Source organism: Podarcis muralis, chromosome 4, assembly GCF_964188315.1.
Source record: "Podarcis muralis chromosome 4, rPodMur119.hap1.1, whole genome shotgun sequence".
In the NCBI taxonomy this organism is placed as follows: domain Eukaryota; kingdom Metazoa; phylum Chordata; class Lepidosauria; order Squamata; family Lacertidae; genus Podarcis; species Podarcis muralis.
The window spans coordinates 6,335,888-6,360,508 of record NC_135658.1 but is presented as its reverse complement, the minus strand read 5'-3'; the positions used below and the strand labels follow the sequence as shown (position 1 = coordinate 6,360,508).

Below are 24,621 nucleotides of genomic sequence, written 5' to 3'. Positions count from 1 at the left end.
CTAATCCTATTGATAGTTCCTGCATCAATAAAGCCTCTGAACTCCAGAAACTAAGTTATTATTCCAATCTAATTTACCCAAGCTGTGAGGTCTGCTAACAGTATTAATACTCCTGGTGGAATACAGGTGGTTATAGCTCAGTCGGCCTTGTTGGGATTCCTCTGAGGTCCCTGTGTTCAATTCAAAGACAAGCATAAGCACTGCTAAGGGGCATTGAATTGGGAGACTGAGGTTTTACGAAAGGGACCTCATAGCTCAGGGTGGAGTCCATCCTTTACATCCAGCATGTTGCAGGTAATGGGGAAGAGACCTCTCTGTCTGCCCGAGGGTCCCAGGGAACCACGGCCAGTCAGAGCAGACAAGATGGACCAGTGGCCTGACTCTGTGTAAGGGAACCACAAGTTCCTCTAAGGCCTTCACATGGGGACTTGTGTAACCCGCTCTGCTGCTGTAGTTTTTACTTGCCTCTCTTTATTCTGATGCTGTGTTTTGTAATTATTATATGGTTTGTTTTATGTACTGTTTCTTGCTATTTGTATAGATGAAGGGCAGGATAGAAATATTTTTAATCAATAAACGAAATAACCACTTGAGTTTCAAGATTCCCTGTGGTCTATGACACGTGAGCTGAGAACGGGGCACATTTCTCCCGGGTGCCACCTCAATGCCTTTCTGCTCCAAGACCAAAACTCAATGAACCCTTTCCAGGATCTCAAGGCACAGAAAAGGAATCAAGGGTCACCTGAGTTTCAGGCAGAGGCAATACCTCAACCTGCAGGTCCAGTATAATTGTGCTTCTCCCCACCCCCAACCCCACATTTGGAGACTACAAGGCTGCTACTGCAGCAACAACAGAAAGCAGGTGCTCGCGTACCCTGAAAGCAAGATCCCCATTCTCTTCTGAGAGCTGGTTGATTTTCCGGTCCATCTGGCCTTTTTCAGTTTTCAGGTCTTGGCACTGCTTCAGTGTCTCATGTAGGCGCATGAGGAGGCTGAGGGAGAAAGAGAGGGAGGCAGGCATGACAAGAAGCAAGAGCGCTACTTGAGGGCAAGAGTGGCTCCCTCCCTTGGCCTGGGCTCTGGAGCCAAGAGCAGGGAAGCAGCTCAGGGAACCTCTCCCAACACAGGGTGCGGATCATCTTCTTCCTTGGAGGTTTTTAAGCAGAGGCTAGATGGTCATCTGTCTTGGATGCTTCAGCTGAGATTCCTGCATTGCAGATTCTGTGATCGTAGGAAGCAGGCAACACACAGGCGGGGCTTGAGCCTCCACTACAAGGCCGAGAGCTCTTTGGGTTGAAAGACAGCCTGATTGCCTGCCTTGCTCCACAGCTTTTAAGGGTTGCTGCTGCTATGACTTCTTGAGGGAGCTCCATGCTTAGAACAGCTCAGCTCCCTTTAAGTACTATGAAATCCAAAGTCCAATACAGTAGACTTTGAAAGATGCCACACGCAAGGCTCTTTGGGGCTGACAAACCAGCATCCCTTAGTCAGGGCCCATAGTCAACTTCTGAAAAGGGGGTTTAGTCAAAGCAACAGCAGAGGGCCAACAAATCCTAGTCCAGGGTTTCCCAAACTTGGGTCTCCAGCTTTTGTTGGACTACAACTCCCATCAACCCTAGCTAGCAGAACCAGTGGTCAGGGATGATGAGGACTGTAGTCCAAAAACAGCCAGAGACCCAAGTTTGGGAAACCCTGCCCTAGACTGAGCACATCAGCTCCTGCTTCCCATGGATCTCTAGGATATAATAGGGACCAAGATTCCACATCTTCCCCCTTCCGAGTGAATGATCAGGAGCTTGAGAGAGGGGAGAGTAAATGAGGGGAAAGAAGACATGCCTTCCTCCTCTCTCCCCACTGAATGTCAGCCACAAACAAGTCTGAAGGAGGAAGAGAATAATTCTCAGCTGTTTTAAAGAAGAATCAACTCCAAGCAGCTGAAGGCAATCATAAGCCAGGTGTGCCTAGGGAAGAGATTTGCAAATGACTCTCAGCTGTTTCTTAAATGGCACCCATGTGCCAGATACTATAACACCACAGCAGTGGCACAGTCCCTAGAGCACTGACAGCATTTCCTCCCTCTCCTTTCTTTCAAGGAGCTGGGCTAGGGCAAAGGCACATGGATCCTTTGCATTTTCTTGACAATAATGCTACGGAGCAGGTTAAGTCAGAGGCAGCGACTGGCCCTGGGTCAGTGGGTGAGCTTCATAGCTGATAGAAAGGACAAGGTGGAGGGTAGACAAGATAAGCAAAGATGCTAGGAGGGTGGAGAGCAAATTGGTTGGAGCCTTTTAAGGCAAAGGCACCAGTCATGGCAAGGAAGGCACTAAAGGCCGAAACAGCACACAAAAGATAGTGAAGGGCAGTAAAAACAAGTAAGATAATAAGACAAATAAGGATAATGAAAAGGGCAGGAGCTAAGGAGAGACCCTGGCTGCTTCGATTAAAGGTAGGAACAACTGAGGTGCACAGTGGGAACTGCCAAGTTCCCAAGGTGTCCTCACCACCTTTGACCAGCAGGTGAAGCCAGAGGCCAACACTATTTTCTTACCTGGCAAAGTCTTCTTCAAAACAACCCAGCACCCCAGATCAGAGCCAGGAAAGTCCAACAGAGCAAATCAGTATTATTCAGTAGGTTTCTATCCCACTTTTTGACTCAAGTCTTCAAAGCAGTGAGCTAGACACAAAATGCAGAGAACCAGAGGGGCTGCCCTAGTGGGACATTCCAGCCCGAGGGAGGAAGTACCTCTCGTTTTTTTCTCTGAGTTCCTCCATTTCCTTGGATTCCAGCTGATCCGCTGCTTGCTTCTCATGTAGGAGGGTCAGGCGGTCGATCCGCTGCTTCATCATCAGGATCCGCGTTTCTGAAGCAGGGGGGGAGAAGAGAGGGCACTGATTATTCAGAAACTAAAAGGCACATGGTGGCTTCCCCCTGTACAGCAACTAGGCTCCTCTCCATCCAGACAAAGCGACTCTGGACGGGCTGTGTGTTGTTCTGCCTCCCAGCAGAGGTTGCACAATAGACAGAGCAGCACAGGGAACAAAGACAAATAACAATGGCATCTGAACGCAGGATTAGGCAACTTGCTCACTTTGCAGAAATTTAACCTGACTGCAGAATTTGGAGGGAGGAGAGTGAGGGTGTTTGCGTCTGGCATGTGCCCTCTTTAACAGAAAGGAGAGCTGGTGGGGCCAGTAAGGTGGTTTGCCAGATGGATCTACGGCTGACCACAATTAGGAGCAGGATTTTAAGTTCTAGTCCATGGAAAGTTCCATTAGGATCCTAACACATCATCTAGCTCTTATCTAGATCATATTCCTTCTAGTTAGATTATTATGTTATGCACTTGTGGGTACCAGACTCTTCTAAAACTCCTGGGTTCAGTAGGGGTTGGGATTTAATCAAGGCAAATGTTAAAATAGAAGCCAGGCCAGTTTCCTGATGAGGTAGGCCAGGCATCGGTAAACTCCAGCCCTCCAGATGTTTGGGACTACAATTCCCATCATCCCTGTCCTGTTAGCTAGGGATGATGGGAATTGTAGTCCCAAACATCTGGAGGGCCGGAGTTTGCCTATGCCTGAGGTAAACGCTTGGGAGATGAGCCATTTAGAGAACACTGGGAAGGTAATGAGCCGTTAGGAAAACCAAAGAAGGAGGGGGCTCTGGGCCAATAGCAAATGAGAGAGTTGGTTAGAAGACAGAGGGAGAGTTTAAAGTGGAGTCTTTAGGGTTGGCTGCAATGTGACCTAGCGATGAAAAATGGTTGCAGGCTGGCAAAGGCAGCAAGCTGGAGAGAGGGTCAGCGCACAGTGGTGAATTTGTTTGAATTCAAGGCTGCAGCTATGCAAACAAGGCCCTCTGTGGTGCTAATGCTCTGAGTCCCTCCATCGCAGGTTCAGGTTGTATATATGCGTATACAAACCATATATCCTAAAGACACCACAGTCTGAGCCATGTCTCATTTCCAAAAGGAAACACGAACCCTGGGTAAGCTGACCTGGAACCACTGGAATCTCGCCCACTGAGATTGAGGTGGCGTGCAACAATTATTAATAATGTTTTTTTTGTCCCAACCTCCCTCTAGGAGCCCAGGGCAGCCATACAACATCAGTTAAAACAGCAGGAAAAAACCCAGACCTACAGTCTCCAAGGAACCGCTAGCATTGCTTTTGCCGTCACACCCATTCCCTGATGGTTCACTGCTACCACCCTCTTTTCCTGCATCTGAGAGGTTCAGGAGCACTTTCATTGCTTCTTCCCACAAAAAGTGCTTGAGAAAAGGGCTCTGCTTGTCTCAGCACCCTGGCAGCAACCACCCCACTCCGGTGGCTGACCCCCTCACCTTTCTCATCAACGAGCTTTCGGCTCTCTGCCAGCTCGTGTTCCAGCTCATCTCGATTTTCTCTCTCGTCTTCCAGCAGCTTCTTCAGCTTCCTTATCTGAAACTGGGGTGAATGCATGATGTCACCCATAGGAGAGGCAGAGGAGCCGGGGAGCAACCTGCAAAGAAGTACCAGCCATCTGCATTTGAATTTTTATTTTTTGCATGTGAAAGACGCTTGCACAAAACTCTTGCTGAGCAAAATGTGGTTCATGTTATGACATCCAAAAGGAAACAAGTATAAATGGTTAACCATTCAGATTCTACAAGCGCTATTAAAAATTCCACATTTTGCCAAGAAACATGACCCAGCCATCCCATTTATCTAGCTGACACACAAAGCGATGTGTTTTGCAATGTCCCCAAACATGCTGTGCTAACCTCACTCAGGCTACAGGGCAAGTGATATGACTTAGAAAGCCATCCCTGCAACTGTAACAGGGAAGAGGGTCTAGAGCTAGACAACGCAGGCATCTGTTCCTAGCTCCTCTGCTCACGTTTAGCAAATACTAGCAATGGAGAGCCAGGGATACCACCATGCAAGCTGCAAAGAGGTTGAAGCAGAGTTCAAATCCCGGCTTATCCCATGCCACTCAGCCAACGAGAGCACAGCCAACGTCAGTGACAGCCACAGTTCCAACTGCAGACAGCAATGAGAGCCCAGCTGAACAAGCCCCTCTGTGAGATCACAAAGAGAGTGCCAAGAAGTAGACACAGTTCAGACTCTACGACATGCCCCACCTTCCATTACGGCTGACGGCAGCACTCGCTCCCAATCAGGCTTCCAGAATTCTTCTGGCCCCACTTGGCAGACAGTGTGAGGCAACTTCCTGTGTTCCTGAGTCAAACCCTGGTCCATCCAGCTCAGTACAGCCTACACTGACTGGCAGTGGCTCTCCAGGATTTCAGGCAGGGGTCTCACCTGGAGGTGCCCGTGGGGACTGTACCTGGCGCTTCCTCAATGCAAAGCAGGCCCTCTACCATGGAGCTACGGCCCCTTCCCCTGAAGCAGGCATTCAAGCAGAACCTAACAACACTGCTTTTAAATTTTTTTACTTAGAACTATTTAAAGGACTAGGAGGGACGCGGGTGGCGCTGTGAGTTAAACCACAGAGCCTAGGGCTTGCCGATCAGAAGGTCGGCAGTTCGAATCCCCGCGACGGTGTGAGCTCCCGCTGCTCGGTCCCAGCACCTGCCAACCTAGCAGTTCGAAAGCACCCCCGGGTGCAAGTAGATAAATAGGGACCGCTTACCAGCGGGAAGGTAAACGGCGTTTCCGTGTGCTGCGCTGGCTCACCAGATGCAGCTTTGTCACGCTGGCCACGTGACCTGGAAGTGTCTGCGGACAGCGCTGGCCCCCGGCCTCTTGAGTGAGATGGGCGCACAACCCTAGAGTCTGGCAAGACTGGCCCATACGGGCAGGGGTACCTTTACCTTTTTATTTAAAGGACTGGAGTGAGAGCTGCTTAAAAGAGAACTGTCTCAGGGGAATGCACTTTACTTTCCTGAATTCCCCTTCAAACTGTTCACCAGAAAAACACTTTGTGGGAGTGGGGGAACCTAGATCTAATGAAAATGTTATTAAGTGATCTAAGGAACCTTGGAGACCCAAGGTCTTGTGAAGTCTTACAGCTACTCAGCTGACTCTATAATCTAGATGATATTTGATATATTGTCATTCGCATACATTTTTATGTTATTATCTTCTGTTTTTTAGAAGTTTCCATAAAGTTGGCTTAAATGTAACCTCCTTCCTTGGGCATATCACTAGAAACATGAATTGAGCAGGCACACATACGCTGTCCAAACTGACATTTAAGGTCTCTTAGCCCACCTGCACCCACAATGGGATTCACCAACTCTGTTTTGAGCAGACACACAGTTTGGCCACATGGGGGTGCTGTGGTGGAGGAAGAACTCTGTTCCCAGGCCTCACCTGGCTACCCCAGGAAGTCTCTTTACTCCAGCTTTTGACACCAGAGGTACAACATGTTTTCACAACCCGGCCTATTCCTGCGACTGAATTTCCTTCAGCTGTTTTCAGTTCTGTGTCTTATTTTGTTATAACCCACCTAGAATCTGCTGGTGAAGGGCAGGCGATAATGCAATAATAATAATTATGGTATGGGGCTTCACTGCCTATACAACTCCCTATCATCTCTTCACCACCTCTTTATTCTCTCCCTGCCAGTTTCTGTGCAAACCACAAATTCCACGCTTCCAAAGGCAACTCAGAATTCTACAAAAAATCAGATTCCACCTTCACAAGCTGAGGAAAAAGCCTCAAGTAACTTAGTTAGATCAAAAGCAGAGATCCGGTGTCTCCTTGGAACAGAATTTGGTTTCCCCAGGCAGGGGCCATATCAAATCCTGCAAGTGCCCTGAAAGGAGGGTTTCCATCTGCCTGTGTGGCATCAGACTGCTGGAATTACAACCACGAATCCTGGGAAACAGCTCATCAATAACTTACTTATTCAAGCCGGATGAAGAGGCGACCTTCTGCAGCTTCAAGAAGTGTACCTCTCGCCTTGGTGGGGTGGTCTCCTCCGAGCTGGTGCTGGAGATACTGGATGATTGTGGCACTAGAGGAAGAGGGAGGGTGTGCAGGATGTCAGAGCCAGCTTGGCAGCAGCCAAGAAAGAAGCAAAAGCAGCAAAACCTTAAGCTCAGGGTCCATTCACCCCCCATCCACCCCGTTTGGGTCAGCTGAAGAAGTTCAAGGAACGAAGAATTCGGTTTATTAAGTGGACAGATCAACCAGCTTATGAAGAAAATGTTTCAGGGGGGGGTTTTAGCGGAGGAAGAAAAAAGCAAGGAAGAGGGGCTATGAGTGGCTTATAGAATCAGGAATACCAAATGGGAGATAGTATGTTCCCAAAGCATAAAGGGCCTTTCACTGACAGTAACAGCCAGACAATCTAAAGGCAAACACAGCACACAATCAACACACAAGGAGAAATCCACTTTCCAGGATTCTCTGCAGTTTAGGGACCCCATACAGAGGCTGCATAATAATGTTTACTCTGTATCCAACATGGAAAGTTTACAAGGCATAAAATCTTCTTCTGACTCATTTGCATGCAGATATACAAGTTGATTGAGGCTGGAGATGTGCATCACTGGCGTGCAGATGTTGCATGCCAATGGGCCAGAAGCAAGAAGAGGCTTTGTCTGCCAGACAGAATACCTCCACAGGGAAGTGTTTTTCAGAAGCCGCCACATAAGGGGTGCAAGTCTTGAGCCAGCTCTGGACAGCAGTATTCTGCATCAATGCAGTATTTCCGGCTCTTAAAGCTCCTGCTCACTCCGACCAATTTGCAAGAGCTCAGCCAGCATCGTTCCCTTTGACTCTCCCCACCCTCTGTAAATTCTGCCATGCTAATGCCTACACCTGGCTCCTACTTGCTTTGGAAAAGCAAGACAGTAGCTTTTGAACCAATGCCTTAACCTCACCAAGAACACTTGCATCTCAACAGACAGCTCAGCAAAAAACGCCACCCCCAACTAGTGACTCAGTCTTTATCCTCTTTAGACTTGCTGTACAGGAACCGCTGCCCCCCTCCCGCTGCTCACTGCTGTTCCAACAAACCTGTGGTGGGGCAGCTATGAGATCAAACTGTGTGGCCCGATCTGGGTTGAGCCACTGAAGTCAGCAGGGCAGCCTCGTGCCCCTGAAGGCATTTCAGTCCCGCATGCTCACCCGGCACTTACTTTTCTTTTGAAGGAAGGTCTCCAGATTCTCACCGAGGCAATCTTCGTTGTACAACATGAAGTTCAGCGACTTAGCCATCTCCGCCTGAGGGAACAGGGAGGAGGAGGAGGAGGAGGAAGAGACGGGGCAGAATGAGCAACTGTGAACCTAAGAGCAGCCTTCATTGCTGGATGAGGCAAATGGCTCCTCTAGTTCAGCACATGGCTCTTCTCACAGTGGCCAACAAGATGCCCCCACTGGAGGAAATGTGCAGCCCTCCCTACTTGTGGTTCCCAGCCAAAGGCACTTCTGGTCACATGTAAAGCCAGAGGAAGGTATCCTGCCCTTTAAGCAAGCTTTCCCCTCTGCAGTTTTTGCTTGGACTATCCTTTGTGGAATGTGACCCACCCCACAACCATCACCACAGACAGTTCTTCCATCCCTAAGGTAAAGGTACCCCTGCCGGTACGGGCCAGTCTTGCCAGACTCTAGGGTTGTGCGCTCATCTCACTCTATAGGCCGGGAGCCAGCGCTGTCCGCAGACACTTCCGGGTCACGTGGCCAGCGTGACAAGCTGCATCTGGCGAGCCAGAGCAGCACATGGAACACCGTTTACCTTCCTGCCAGTAAGCGGTCCCTATTTATCTACTTGCACCCGGAGGTGCTTTCGAACTGCTAGGTTGGCAGGCGCTGGGACTGAACGACGGGAGCGCACCCCGCCGCGGGGATTCGAACCGCCGACCATGCGATCGGCAAGTCCTAGGCGCTGAGGTTTTACCCACAGCGCCACCCGCGTCCCGTCCCTAGCAGGCTCCAAATGGTCACTTAGCTGATAAGGCATCTATAGCTGGAGGCAGAATGTTTGAGTTACCTGGAGATCATACTCAACCGTGGTCCATTCTCTGGGAATCTTATCACTCATGGAAGCATAGTAAAACAGCAGCATGACCACCTGAAGAACGGCAGAGACAGAGTGATGTAACATACATACAAAGGGAGTGCAAGACTGTGCATTTTGCCTGTCAGAAGATGCAAAGATATGAACTCTGATGTTGTGTATAGAGCTTTCTACAGATGTCCTTAGAACCTTTCTAAAATAAGCTGGATGTCGATCCAGGATTGGTTGCTATCTTTCCACCACTGGTGCGTGATTTTCCATAATTTGGAAATAGCTCCTCCCACTTATCAGGCCACCATTGTATGTGTTTAAAACAATGACTTGTGTTAATGAACTTCACTGTGAGGGCACATCTGCATGCATAGTGAAGGTGATCTAGGAGAGCTGTGGAGTGGAATAAAACTTTGGTCAAGAGACTAGATCATAATGGAAATCTAGAGGGCTGGTGGAGTTTGTGGGGGAAGGCAGCATATGACCCACCAATGGTTAACTTTAATCTTGCATATTGTTTTTCAAAGTTTAATAGCAAAGTCACATATTCATATTCTATTTTGCTTTCCATATAATCATCATCTGCATAACATTGTTCCTTATTTCTCCCTTTCCCAATATTTATTCATGTACAATGTACCGTTGATTGCTCCTTCATACCATTACGCTCACCCCTTTTATAAGCTGCAATGTGTTTCCTTCTGTCAATGACTTTAAAATATAAATTTTCTAACGCATTTTAGCTTATTGAGTCCTGTTTGAGCACCACCCTCTCACCCTCTGGGGCACATTAAGAATCTCATTCCAGCATGTCCTCTTGACGCTGCTAACCACCATCTCCCACAATGAGATTTAACTTGCCAGCCTGAGCCCCTAAATAAAGAGAGCAGCAGGTGTGTGCATACCTTGGCTAGCTCCAACTCCTCCGCTGCTAGAAGCTTCTCCTCAGATACCAAGTTCTGTGCTGTAGATTTGTGCTTGCAACGTTCTGGAAGAGGAATGTGAATTTTAAAAAGGCGTCTTTGAATTCAATCACAGCACCAACCCCAAGGAAAAGGTCTAGACTAGTTATGGAACCCAAAACAATCCCACACCTGCACCCCATCCTCAGGTGGAAGGCTGCCAAACTGAGAGTGTGGGGTGGTTTATCAAAAAGATCTAAGAAGGTTTTTGGCTGCAAAAATGAGAAGTGTAGCCACTACATTTTTGCCCATTTCGGCTCTAAAGCTTAGACTGCTTTACATCTATGTGCACTTCATCTTTTTAGCTGCTCTGCGGCATTTACTGCTCAGAAGCAGCAGAGGCGTTCCAATGGCTTCCTCTCCTTTAGCTGTGGCAGCTTGCCATGAGCACCTTTGGACTGCACCTGAGATCAGGCTTGAAATAGCCTTTAACCATGTGGGCCCAAGGCAAGTAAGAATCACCTCTGGGCAGCTAAATGTCTCTGGCTGAGTTTTCTCTCTTCTCTCCTGCAAAAGGGGGACCAGTAGGCAGAAGGGGAACTTAAGCCTAGCAAGCCTTGCCATGTTTATTCCCCTCCCCTGGCCTTACATGGGTAGAGGGACCTGCTGGCTACTTTCTTCCAATGCTCAATCTTCACAAAATCATTGTGGGAGCTGAACATAGGCTCACATACTCTTGTAATTTTTAACTGTATGAGCGGGGAAAAGCAGTGCAGTATGGAAAAGTGCCACTCTTGCCACCAACTCTATCCATCTTCTAGGAACAGGGGAGAATGTTAGGAAGTTTCTGCATTAACAACAGCTTTGCTTGCCAGTTTCCTCCACATTGGAGAGTGTGGCAGATGGAGGCTCAGGCTGATGTGCAGACAACAGATTATCTAAATTCAGAAAGAGCCAAGATGCACCAAGTGGCAGGATCCCTTACTCTTGAGGAAGCCGACGACATACGCAACCCGGTCTGGCAAACTCTGCTGCAAAGGGTCCCGTCCCTCTTCAGAGCCATGACTGGAAGAGAACAAAGCAAGCACTTCAACAGAGAGACATTCCTGGTGATCTATTTGACCAGAGGGATGATAAGAATCAGAAACAAATGAGGAAGAGGGGGACACATTAATGCAGTTCAAATCTACAGTCCAGCCTGTTTACTGTGGCACCTAGAATGGACCTCTTTGAAGCCTGAAGCTATGTAACATGGTAAAACGGTAGCCGTTTCCCTTGCGAAACTGGACAGGGAAGTAGTCTGGGTACAACTAGTTCCAATTCAAAGCAGGCTGGTGTATTTGTGGGCAGGAAGAAGTGTCATTAAGTGAAAAATAGTATGCATTTTTAAGCTATTACGCCGTTAATGAAGCAGGAGATCTAGCTAAAAGGCAAAGCCAAGGAATTTTTTTGCTTGCTTCGTAAAGGGCATTCATACCATAAAGCAATCTGAAATAGACTTCCTATGAACATAGAAGATTAAATGATGTATCAGTCCCTAAAGCTGTCCAATCAAGCCCTCCCCATGATCTCCTGTTGATTTGGACTACAATTCCCATGAGTCCCAATGATCATGGCCATATGCTGCTGGGCCTGATAGCAGTTGTAGTCCAAAACATCCGGAGGGCACCAGATTGGGGAAGGCAGGTCTGATTGTTCTTGAAAAGGCAGCAGTGGGAAACACCACAATTGCCAGCTGCTTATCAATGTCATTGGTATCTCTGTATGACCAGAAACTATGGGAGCATCTGACTGGGTTCATACTGGGAACGGTGGGTAGGGAAAAGACTTGATGATCAGACTGCAAGACTAACACAGACCAGAACACAAAATGAACCCTCAGAAAGACAACAGCTATCCCTGGTGTCCTCCACTTATCCTTTGCATCCAAAGGCAGAACTCCCCAGACTTAATTACTAACGATTAGATTCTGTTTACTTCCTTGTTTACATTGTGAGCAACGCCCACTAGAGACTGCACAATGATGCACCCAAAAGAGCCACGAGGGGGAGCCAATTGTGCTGCTTCTCAAGTTTGCGACACTAAGAGTCAGGCCTGGAACAACCCCTGTACTATGCTGCCTGAAACAAGTATCTGAGAACCATGGAGTTGCAGAGTTGGGAAAGGACCACAAGGGTCATCTAGTCCAACCCTCTGCAATGCAGGAATCCTTTGCTCAACGTGGGTCTCGAACCCACGACCCTGTGATCAAGAGGCTCATGCTCTACCAACTTGTGAGCTATCCCAGTTCCACGCTTCACAATTTTAGGACGTATGATCAGTGGCACTTTTTCAGCCAAGCACCCACACTCATCTACTCTGAGCTCAGGCTGCTCAGCAGAACCCAAACAGCTTCAGAGTCTGACACAGCAAACTGCCAAGAATTAAAATGTTAGCTCTGAAAATTCAAGGAAGGGATTTGCTTCACTGCAAGGTGCTTGAACCAGGTAGGTAAAGAATAGCAAATTTATTATGATTCAATTCATATCCCGCCCTTCCTCCCAAAGGAATCCAGGGTGGCAAACACCTTGGGACAGAGTACATTGAGGGTCACCTTCACCCACATGTGACTAACTTCTGAGACCTTCCACAGTCTGGTGGGGAGAGTATGATGGCACCTCATTTTTGGAACACCAACAAAATTGTTCAGCACCTTCTTATCAGTACTTGGATATCAGAGTGACACTTTTAAACAAAATTTAACAATACTTTTAATGGTGCCCTCCTGTTTTAGAGTTCTGACTTTCGTCTGCTGTTTGTTTTGTGATTGTTTGGTTGCCTGCAACATTCTAGTAGTTAGCATTTATTTTTATATGTTGCTTTGGGTATATTTGTAGAAAAGTAATTTAAGCATCTTAGCATGATGAAAACACCAGACAGATAAAACATTAAGATGGTATCTGGGCAGTATAAGCTGCATTTCAGGGTGCTTTGGGCTTTCAAGCATTTCAGGAGAAATTATGAGGCTGCCTGCACACCTCCAATATGCTCCTAGAACAATTACCAAGAGAAGATGAAAACTAAGTATCTACAGAACTGCAATGGAGGGACACCGCTAATTCCTGAAATCCAGCAGGAGGCTTAGAAGAAAACCTGACACCCCTTTTACACAGTACTTCATAAACTGAGGTGCAGATCATTTGCAGTTTTTGAACCGAGTCTCCTCATCCTCCCCAAACCTTTACAAAAACCCCAAAGTTCTTACAGTGCAGGCAAAGTGCCTAACATGGCAGCTTGTTTCATGGATTTGTTTATCACAGTTCAAAACCAGATGGAATGGGATTAAGTAGGCTTTGAGTAAATACAGGCTCTGAAGGAAGTCCTCTTCACCACCTCCTCCTACACAACTAGGAATCATTTCTTAAATGCACCTCCAGCTGTCCAGCAGGACAGGTAACAATAGCCAAGGTGCATCAAGAGAGGCTCTTCCCAGCTTAGGATGTAAAGTACAAAAATAACTTCCATCAGATAAAAAGACACTATATCAGAATAAGTTCTGCATTTAATTCAGAATCCAATTAAGAGAGAAAGAATGTAATCAACAGCAAACAGGCTACAATTCCTTAAAACCTCCGAGTTCCACTATGGTTATTCCTAAGACTCTGCAAGTGCTACAGATTTCACCTATGCACTTGAACAACACTGGACGGGAAGAAGCTCACTGTCAGGGCTATGGGGAAGTGAGAATTTACACAAGTACATAATTCTGTATTAGCATTCGGAGGAGGGTGCATTATTAAAGCAGCTGGTTTCCAAGCACTTGTTACTGCAAAGAGTGGCCTACAGCATAGAGGTAAAAGCACCAGAGGACCCAGGGATGGGAACTAACTAAAAGGTTTTCCAGCACCAGGGGATGCGCCTGCAGGGCTCTTCAAAGCTTGATCATCTTTATGACTAGCAGTTATACTGATCACTTTTTGTACATTATTTGCTACTGCTGTTCACTGGCTGTAGCATTCAGCCTCTGTCCCTACAAGACTTAAAAAGCAACAACATTACAATGCACATTGACTTCAAAGTATAGGAAGGAAGGAAGGAAGGAAGGAAGGAAGGAAGGAAGGAAGGAAGGAAGGGAAGGTGTCCTTGGTGCCTCTTACATTTTGTTGATTATCTTGATGAAGATGCTGCAGTCTTGGAGCTGAGACAATGAATTCAGGGTATCATCCAGCTTCAGACTGTTCACCTGAAGAAGAGAGGATGAATCAAATCACAGGCTAGAAATCCACTTGCTGGCAAGTTAAGGAATAAGGTCAGCATCTTACAGCTCAGTCAGTATATCAATTCTGAAACTTGTGGTGATGCACCAAATGCAGTTTACCCACATGTAAGCTTGGTGGAAACCCCAATAAGGAAAACATACAAGCACTTAGCAATGCACTGCATACACCTTGCGCTTGGAGATGGAAGGATCTCAGATCAGACACAAAGATGAGTGATAGATAATAGCCTTCAGCACATCAACAGGAACATGCCCTACCCATTTGCCATAAAGAAAAAAACTTAATGGGTACATCACAGCTGATCATGAGGCTTTGGAATAGGGTGCAGAAGAAGTACAAATTATTTCCTTTCCTTGCCTCCTGCTTGATACAACTCTACATGGATTTTAGTCTACAAGTCCTAGCGGCCATATGCTACCTCCAGAGGAGACAGCAGGCCTCAGTTACCAGTGGGAGGGGGCTGGTACTCTCATGTCCTGTTTGTGAGCTTCTCAGAGGGCTCTGGCTGCCCACAGTGATGGACCAGATAGGCATTTATATTGTTTCAGCAGGGATTTTCTTACGCGCCCTGCCTTGGTGCCTTAACCCCACGTAGGAACTAATACAAACAGTTCTATATGGGAACCACTGAACAATATTGCTCCAATGAACCCTCATTCTTCATGACTGCCTGGGGGTACCTGAAATTTTTTACTAGTTATGGTAGACTTAATTTAAACAGCTCTCACATTAACCATGGCCTTTTCCAAACATGTGTAAACCTCATCAATATCTTTAAGGAGTCTGAGGGAGTGGGAGCAACGGACAATTAACATAATGTCCAGGAAGCACCAGGAGCTTTCTAGGCATTCAAAAAGAGGGCCAACTCCTCATCTCCACCCCTTTCCTGATAAAAAGCAAAAAATTCCAGAAGTTTTGGATTAAATCCAAGGTCTCAACACTTATCCCAAGCATATCTGAAAGCTTCACAGAGCATCTAAGGAAAGAAACTCCCCCCCCCCATGAAATGCTTCCTCAGGGTGCCATTGATTTAAACCCATTACATAAATCAGGAAGGGGGGGGAGCTGACTTAAATCTAGTTCCCCATGCATACTTCTATGCACATTTTCTAAATAATGGAGCATATGTGGCTAATAAACCATGTTAACTGACAACTTAAAATTTACACTGCTTCAATTCTTACAATCAGGCCTTGAATCACATTGGCACACTAACACTCTCCAGGGCTTCAGGCAGAGGTCTCCCTCAACCCTACCTGGAGACTCTGGGAAATGAACCCAGAACCTTCTGTGTACAAAAAAAAGAAGGAAAAAAAAGATGCCCTACAATTGAGTTATGGACCTCTCATTGCCCGTTTTGTCACTGAAACGCAGCTGGTTCTCTCGCTACAACTGCCCTGTTTTTACTGCCAGTTTTGCCTTTCCTACAGTAACATGTTTTACATCCCAGTAACTTGTTTCTCACAGGGAAGATCTGCTGGACCAAAAACACAGTGTCGCAAAGGGAATTGTCAGCTACACAAAGCACTTTGGACAAGGATAACAGGGCACAGTTAGCGCAGAGGGAAAAGAAGGCACCAGAGCACAAGGTGTGGCCACATCCTAAGCTGCTACCAAGAATAAAGAAGAGGCATCTTACCCAAGCAAGGAGAGCTGAGGCTCTCGTGTTGTGAAGCGACATCTTGGTGCTTTGCCAGGTTACCTTCCAACCTAAAAAGGCCAAGAGAAAGGGGGAAAGAATTTAAAGCTTTGAAATTAAGTAATTTTCACTCTCCATCAAGAAATCACACTCCAACAACAAATAACATAAAAGTGCATCTGTTCTGTCCCTTGTGGGAACCTCAGCTCCTCCGATAAAAGGGAAAGTGGGCTTGAAGCTTTATGATCAGTCCTTGCTTCTTTAAAGTTCTGGACAGCTGTTACTCAAGTATCTGGCTTTGTTCAATGTTTTTACAGGTAAAGAGAGAGAAACACACTTAATGCTTTCAAGGCTCCTTGTCCTGCCTCAGATCTATTAACCAGCAGAAAAGGCCCGCACCAAGGTTTAGTGTTACATTCCTTGATAGCAGGACTGTAAATGTAGGCTCATACGAAGCTACCCTACAAAGGGCCAGCCAACCATGCTTGTATTAACAATGTTTCATCGTTAGGCCAGTCAAATAGTATGCATTTTTCTGTATTAATGTGACATACCAATGGGGAACTTGATTCAAACAGGTTTTCTTTCAGCAATATAAAACCAATCCATCATGACAGCTCCACTTCTCCAGATACCAGTCTTTCTACCCCCACATCCTGCAATGATTTTGTAAAAGCTGAGTCAGTAATCTTTTGCCCTGGCCAAGGCCAGTCTGTTTTCTTTAAAACAAAAACAGGCACAGAGGACTGTACCATCTTAGATGTCTAGGAGGATGACTGTATATTTGAAAGCTTTTAGACAACACATGGGCAAAACCCCTACAAGTATACATATGACAGCACCGTCCTATTCAAGTCTAAAAAATGACCTGGGAATGCCTGGATTGGCTCCAAGTGGAGAGGAACAGTTGTGACAAAATAGTGGATCACAGAGGCTTCCTGTTGTTACGATCTCCCCATACAAAACTAGCACGGAAACTAAACAAGCTCATGGGGTATTGAGAACCTTTAGTAAAAGTAGGGCTTTTGCAAACAGCAACTTTGAAGAAGAAATAGGAAACCAACTGTCCAAAAGCAAAGCAAACACAAGGCCCCTCTTTCAACCCTAACCAAAACAAGATTTAGCCTGCCCTAAGCTAGGGCTGCTATTTGCCCCTGTTATTTGGCCTGGGAAGGGGGGCAGAATGGGATGTCATTCAATCTGTTTTGACTTGCCACTTGTTACTAATGACAGGCCTTCTTTGAACCTTGTTATGAACCAACATCAAAGGGAAGGGGAAAACGTGGAACCAACCATTGAAAACCATAGGCATGGAAGTTTTGAGCCTAGTGTTTCCTTCCTACTGTATTGTCTTACGTGTCAAATATTTTTACTTCTTGCTGTTATTTTGCATCAGCAGTGGCTAACCATTTCTTATGTGAAGGACCACAGTGACCCAAGGTCAACCCTCCAGGGCCACAGGCCAACATATTGTGTGGCGATTCCTGAGGGGCTTTGGGCCCCTTGCAAAAACCTTTGGGCACCACAGTATCACAACAGGGTACCTATAGGAGCAGTCAGTTTTTTTAAAAAAGTGCAAACCCCTGGGGGACCCTCAGTGCTTTTGGCAACATGGCACCACACAGCATTCTGGAGGGTCTTGCAAGCCCTGGAAGACCTGCTCCCTGCTTTGCTGGCCTTTTCTCACCTGGCCTGGGAAGACAGAGCTCTGCAGCTACAAAAGCTGAGGCTGCTGAACAGACTCTTGGGCTGTGGTTTGTTTAAGGTGCTTTGTTGGTTTTTTGTTATTAATTAAGGATATTAATATTAAATGTTGTATCTTTAGTTTTATTCTTATGATTTATGTGGACATTGTTTCAATTCAGTTGTGTACTTTTTGATGTGTTTTATTTATTCTGACTATTTTTGTTACGTTTGTAATTATGTAAATCTTGTTATGTTGTAAGGTGCCTTGAGCATGGTTTTAATTATGGAAAGATGGCAAACAAATAAAATGATGGTGGAAAAACCCTCCTGGAGAAATACTGTATTTTTCGCTCTATAAGACGCACCAGACCACAAGACGCACCTAGTTTTTGGAGGAGGAAACCAAGAAAAAAAATATTCTGAATCTCAGAAGCCAGAACAGCAATAGGGATCGCTGCGCAGTGAAAGCAGCAATCCCTCTTGCTGTTCTGGCTTCTGGGATAGCTGCACAGCCTGCATTCGCTCCACAAGACGCACACACATTTCCCCTTACTTTTTAGGAGGGGAAAAGTGAGTCTTACAGAGCAAAAAATACGGTATATGCAGCTTCCAGGTGGAAGCAAGTTATCTACCTATATTATATAGAAAAACTAGTGTTTAACAGTTTGACTAATTGAGTGTCATATATTTATAGACTCATAGAACTGCAGAGTTGGAAGGGATTCCAAGGATCTTAAAAGTCCAACCCCCTGCAATGTAGGAAATCTCAAATAAAGCATACATGACAGGTGGCCATCCAGCCTCTGCCTTAAAACCCCCAAGGAAGGAGAGTTCACCACCTTCTGAGGGAGACCACTGCAAAATGTTAATCACTGCACCTGCCTGGAAGAATAAAAACCAAGGCATTACTCAACCTTCAGAGCAGCACGTCTGATGGTAATAGAAGACTGAAAAGCCAGGACTCCTGTCAATGCTAAACATACTACTTCCTCAAGAAAGCACAAGTAATGTCCCTCACAGCTCTTTCCAGGACTTCAGAGAGACCACAACTATGGGAAATAACAGCTCTTTTTAGCTATGCTCTCCAATTTAAAGCAAAGGAAAATACAAGTCAGCAGTACAAATCAAGAAAAAGCAGAATGCTCACTTCAAATCGGCAACAAAATGCCCTGGTTTACTTGTGGCACAACTGAGGCAAGCCTGGATTTCACACAAGTTCTTAGCTGCAACATTTCCTCATTCTAGAATTCTAGCAGGCCTTTTCCTTCAATGTGTGACTCTTCCAGCATAAAAAGCAGTTAGTTGACAGGAAATATGTGGGCAGCTGGCTTGGAATCCTGTGCTAATGTACACAAAACGACGCGGCTGAAATAGAAACATGCAAAACAGGCATTTGTAATATTGGGCATGTGTTCAAAAATGGCTTTAGTAATTCTACACAGTAACCTGTTACAAGCCATCAGGTTCACAAAGCAGCACATTAAAATGTCATGTATGAAGCCCCTAATCAGTTGTTTTTTCTGTAACTGCCTACATGCCGATCATAACTCTCAAAGGACACTCACATTTTATCTGCATGCCCCCACTTCCCAAGACTCAACTTGGAGTAGTAAGTTTATGCAGCTTACTGGATTACACAAACAGGTGATTTTTTTTTTTTAAAAAAAATAACCCTGTGTACCAAGGGTGTCCCCTGAATATGTAGAGGAAGCCCCTATTGTTTTTGGATAGTGCTGTTTCGTTTCCAAATGACAAGCACACAAGTTTACTGCTGGAAAGGGTGATCAAGGCCCCTGAGGAAACACTGGGAACCTCTGTAGCTCCCCATTAGCTTCTATTGCTGTTCAACAACTGCCTATAAAATGTAGGGTTGGTGTTACAATCACAAGGGCTCTTTAAAACACAAAAGGAGGGACACACACCATAGAGATCCTAGGTTCAAGAGCCCACCGGCCAACACTGACAGGTGGAGGAAGCCATCCACATGTCAATCACCTGGTGCCATTTATTTATAAAACAGGATTTATATACCGCTTAAGTCATCAAAACCTAGAGGGAAGCTAGTCAGGACTATAAATTTGGAACCACCCAGAGAGGGAGCCCACTGGATGAGCAAGAGGGAAGTCTCACCTGTGTGGTATCTCAGCCCCAGTGACAAAGCAGCCGAGTGAATTCAACAGCAGAGCAAGGAGGACAGGGAAGACTACTCTCCCCACAACAAATCCTAAGCTCCCAAAGTAAACTAACTCAATAACCTGTAAAAACAGATATGCAGAGAGAAAGCCAGCTGGGGCACAGCATGCAGTGCATTGCACAGAATACTATAAATGCAACTGTCTGCCTTCTGGACAGAAGTCGTGGGGGTGTGCTTGGTGCAATGCGTTCCTGGCCCTCAGGGAACCAAGTTCATTCTCCCAAGGCCAAAATGGTTGACCTGCAGAAGCTGAGAGAGGTTGGTGGACAAAGCCTTTGGGGACTTGACAGCTGCCACGCTGTCATGGAGAATGAGGGTCTCGGTCACTCTGAGGAAGAAGGAAATGATCCCTTAGAAAGCTGCTCCACAGTAACTCAGAGCAGGGCTTTTCTTTTCTTTTTTTAAATGATATTTATTAAAGTTTAACAATTACAGAAAAAAGAAAAACAAACAATAAAAAGTTACAATACTTCAAAAATAAAAGAAAATACAATAAAAAACAACAATACAGCAAAACAATACAAAAAAAAACAAAAACATTTAAAAACAAAAACATTTTTAAAAAACCCATCCAGTATTTTCATATCTTTATCTTTACTTGTTTCCTTGACTTCCTCACACCTCCCTTTTTTGTATTCTAATTCAATTAATTGTTTCAGCAAGTCCTTTCCCTCTTTCTCAAATTTTGTTCCATAATTTATCTAACGCAATTTAACCTTACATTTTACACTTTGACCCGTTAACAATCTATTTTTACTTAATTCTTTATAACATTTCTGCTAAAGCCATATAACTTCTTTCCAGCATCCTTCTAACATTCATTTATTTTACAATATTTCTGTAAATATACTTTAACTTTTTTCCACTCTTCTTCCACCGACTCTTCTCCCTGGTCTCGGATTCTGCCAGTCATTTCCGCCAACTCCATGTAGTCCATCAGCTTCATCTGCCATTCTTCCCGAGTGGGCAGATCTTGTGTCTTCCAGTACTTTGCAACAGAGCAGGGCTTTTAGTGTGACTGCCCCTGTTCTGCAGAACAGCATTTTTGTTGAAACACTCCATATGCCCACTGTCTGCATTTTCTGGAAACAACTGAAGAGGCTAGGAAAATGCCTCAGGCTGGCTAAGGCAGGGGAAACCCAAACCCAATGCAGAAAAGTTACTGCCAGTAGGAGGATTAAATACATATATTTATTTAAACCTTCTCCAAACGTTTAGGCCCATCATATGCACATGCACATTTGTCAACAAGTCATATTTTGACCCAAATTCAAGGTCAAGGACTGCCTACTTTCTAGAAGTTTCCTTTTGATCTAGTGCAGGTACAGCATCTGCTTGTGTTTCATGGAACTGACATCAGCCATCTATCCATGTTAACAAGTACTGATGCCAGTGATCAGATATTGGGATATGAAGCATGGGAAGACCTGAGCTGCATTTGTTAAATACAAATCATACCCAGGGGGACAGTTTTGCATGGCTCAGATTCTTAGAGATGCCATCTGGACTGGGAGATGCCAACACATGCCTTGCCAAGGCAGAACCTGCCCATGTGGCATAAATGCTATGGATAACCTTGGCTACTGTTTACAAATATACTCACTTAGGACGGTGCTAACTAAATACTCTGCTGGTATTGTGCTCCTGGACCCCCCCGGAGAGCATGACTTAATGAGCTCTGGCATGCAAACTGGTTTTGGTAAAATGCTGTAAATAAAAATATGATCATAACTGGTCTTTCTCAGTTTCCTAATAAAATAGCTTTACACTGAACTTCCTGCTCTCCATTCAATTTTGGTCAACATTAACTCAGGCGCAGTCCAAAATCTCCAAAAGAGAAGCCACTCCTCCATTAGGCATTCCCTCACCTCATCCCACCCAAAAAACCCCAGCAAGGTGAAAAGAGAAAACTCTAAAGGCTGATTTGGCCGTAAAGAACATCCATCACACATTGAGAAGTGGGGAGGAAACTAAGAAACTCAGTTGGAAAGCAATGCACAGGACCACCAAAGGTTCCTTTGTGTGTACTTTATGGTATAAACTACTTACCCAAAAGGTTAAAGTATACATTTCTACAATTACCGTAAGTCACCAAGCCTGATCTGCTACAGAGCTTTATGAAATGTGTGAATATTAGTAAGACTGTCAGGAAGAAGATCTGCCATTTCTGCATGCAACTAGGCCTTTTTATCTTATCCCTACAGGAACTGGAATGAAAACTTCTATATTGTTTCACAGCACACAGCACCCAAACTCCAGTCTAAATGTGACAGCACCAAAGAACAAGCTCTTAAGCAACTAGACAGAATAACTAGACAGAATGCTAAGGTTCCAGTCTCCAGAGGAACCCCAGGGTGAGACACCCTATTCCATGTGTGTGCATGCATGTGCAGACATATGTACGCAGACACACACAGAGCTCCAGTATCACTCTTTCTTGCCAGGCCACCTCAGCTACAGCAGCCTTTGCTTCCTGTGGCTGTCAAACCACAGCTGACAAGAGGAGATCAAACACCCCTGAGCAATGAGCAGTTCTCTCTTGTGAACTGTTCCTCCCTAACAGCTGCCTGCAAAACTGCAATCTCCACATCTCTAAAACCTATTGGGGAAAAAACATTCATTTGAATATTTACAGATTCGTATTTCCCATTTTTTCTCACCATCAAGACCAAAAACGATTTTGCCACTATAAAGAAGAGCACAGACTCATCGTGGATAGTTCCACATTGTCCTTGTGTTTTGCTTGTAGGTAAGATAGCGTTGGTGGTCAGAAACATCCCTTACAAGGTAAGTTTCACCTAGTGCATTAGCTCCACTTATTTTGCAGGGGGGTCTCATCATAATTATCTCTGCTTTGGTCATCTTGAGGGCATACTACTGCAGTGCACTTTATATGGGGCTGCCCTTGAAGACAATTCAGAAGCACAGCAGGTGCAATAAATCACTGAGCGCCTGCCCAATGTCAGGAGAAGAAAGCACCTTTAGCCAACATTGCAGAAGTTGCACTGGCGGCTTATCAATTTCTGGGCCTAATTCAAGGGGCTGGTGATTGCTTCTAAATCCTTATGCCAGACTGTATCACATACCCTCACACATACAGAACCTACACACATAAGACATGCAGCACACAGGTACATAACATACCTCTCTCTCTCTCTCTCTCTCTCTCTCTCTCTCTCACACACACACACACACACACACACACACACACACACACTAATCCCCACTGCAGCATGGGGATTGGTAGAGAAGTTGGCAAAGCAGAACGAAAAAATAAAAATAAAAATTCCATGTGGGAAAATACACTAAACATAAGCACTTAATGTGATCCTTACAGAAGAGAAACACATCACCTCAAATAATCCCCTAGACTGCTAACAGTATTTAATTCCTTTTTCAACGAAGGCTCTTGTGGCACCTTAGAGACAAACTAATCCACTATGGCATGAGCATTTGGGGACCACTTGCTTTTTTCACATGAACAGATTCTGTACTGAAATATCAAAACTGACAATGTCAGCTTTCATAATACAAAAAAAGGGGAAGTGTCTATATTTCATAATTGCAGGTTAAAACTTGCAAGAGTGCTGTAACTACCTGCTTGGGGTTCAGAAATTAAACAAGCAAGCTTCCAACACACAGGGAGATTTCTATGCCCTGTGCAGCAACTTTTCTGAATACTGACTCTGTGCAGTTTCATGGCCACAGCACCTTCGCTATATATCCAAATTTTATTTTGATCGTATCTGCTTTGGCTAGAAATCCCATCCCTGGACAAAATGATTAAAATACAATTTCATGCAAATTTGGTGTTCCTTTTTAATGCTGGGATTCTGCAATCCTTGGTTCATGGTCAGTAAGACATACATCTTTCACACAGCTGATAAACTAGCTAATACACAGAAGCTACTGTTGTAGAGACTATTTAAAATGTTGTTTCCTACAATACATTAAAACTCAGGTGGCAGGGTGTGTGCAAAAATAAAACTAAAGCCCATCACTTGTAGAAGAATCCCTTCCGAAAGCTCCCTAGCAATGGCTGTGGAGTATCTGTAGGGACACTAAACAAAAAACCCCACTCTAGATTACACACTACAGGAAAATGATGAGCCAGCTATCTTAATTTGCAAAGCCTACCCACGCTGACCGGCTTCCTGACCACTTTTAAAATTGCCACAGGAGACTTGCGCATGTGTTGTATTTATAGATGAAATCACCAGAATGCTCTCCAAAGAAACCTCTCCAGATTCTCTGAAAGAGTTGAACCATATGGTGCAAACAGAAATATATATTTAAAAAATTGTCCAGTAGAACTTTAGAGACCAACTATGTTTGTACTTGGTATGAGCTTTCATGTGCATGCACACTTCTTCAGATACCAGACCAACTAAATTTGTTGGTCTCTAAGGTGCTACTGGACAATTTTTTTATTTTCGTTTTTTTATTTCTACTGCGTCAGACTAACACGGCTACCTACCTGAATCTAGAAACATATGGTGCAAACAGTGTTAGAAACTCATATAAATAAGCTAGGCACAAATGGCACCTTAAATCTGGGTTACAGCTGCAACAACGGAATGTCGATACAATTCTATGATCTCAACTACAATACTTGACTGCATTGCTCTTACAACACTTCACAGTATACAAGAAGGAGAAACAAACACAGTGGAAATGGAAATGATATTAACTATGGACTAAGGCAGAGGTTTTTAAACTGTGGTTGCCAACCTGGTGCCCAGAAATCTCCACATATGCTTACTATATGGGATCACATAAGACACATCAGTCAATGTATCAGGCATATAAACTTGTATAAACTGTGGTAAAAACTGCCTCCAAGGTAAGCAGGCACATGAAAAAAGGCTTTTCCCCACACTACTGATGTGCTACAAATGAGTTACATTAATATCCCTTGGCTAGCAAAGCTTCAGATTTTTGGAAAAAGCTATAAAAATTTAATAGATTCACATTTGCTATAG

The 24,621-nt window shown here is 45.0% G+C and overlaps 1 protein-coding gene across 11 annotated transcripts in view; it reads right to left on the bottom strand.

Moving 5' to 3' along the window:
* The window catches only part of NUMA1 (nuclear mitotic apparatus protein 1), a 71,707-nt gene that overhangs the window by 21,751 nt on the left and 25,335 nt on the right, over nt 1-24,621 (bottom strand). For 10 of the 11 annotated variants that reach the window (XM_028725768.2, XM_077926848.1, XM_077926846.1 and 7 more), the window contains exons 2-11: nt 15,760-15,830; nt 13,998-14,083; nt 10,847-10,926; nt 9,865-9,947; nt 8,942-9,022; nt 8,091-8,175; nt 6,850-6,961; nt 4,341-4,498; nt 2,744-2,861; nt 875-992 (exon numbers count right to left, since the gene is read on the bottom strand). In XM_028725768.2, the coding sequence (XP_028581601.2) occupies nt 875-992; nt 2,744-2,861; nt 4,341-4,498; nt 6,850-6,961; nt 8,091-8,175; nt 8,942-9,022; nt 9,865-9,947; nt 10,847-10,926; nt 13,998-14,083; nt 15,760-15,801 (963 nt within the window). In that variant the 5' untranslated portion in view covers nt 15,802-15,830. Of the gene's footprint in view, nt 1-874; nt 993-2,743; nt 2,862-4,340; nt 4,499-6,849; nt 6,962-8,090; nt 8,176-8,941; nt 9,023-9,864; nt 9,948-10,846; nt 10,927-13,997; nt 14,084-15,759; nt 15,831-18,592; nt 18,811-24,621 lie in introns of all 11 variants that reach the window. The other variant, XM_077926844.1, reaches the window with a different exon arrangement.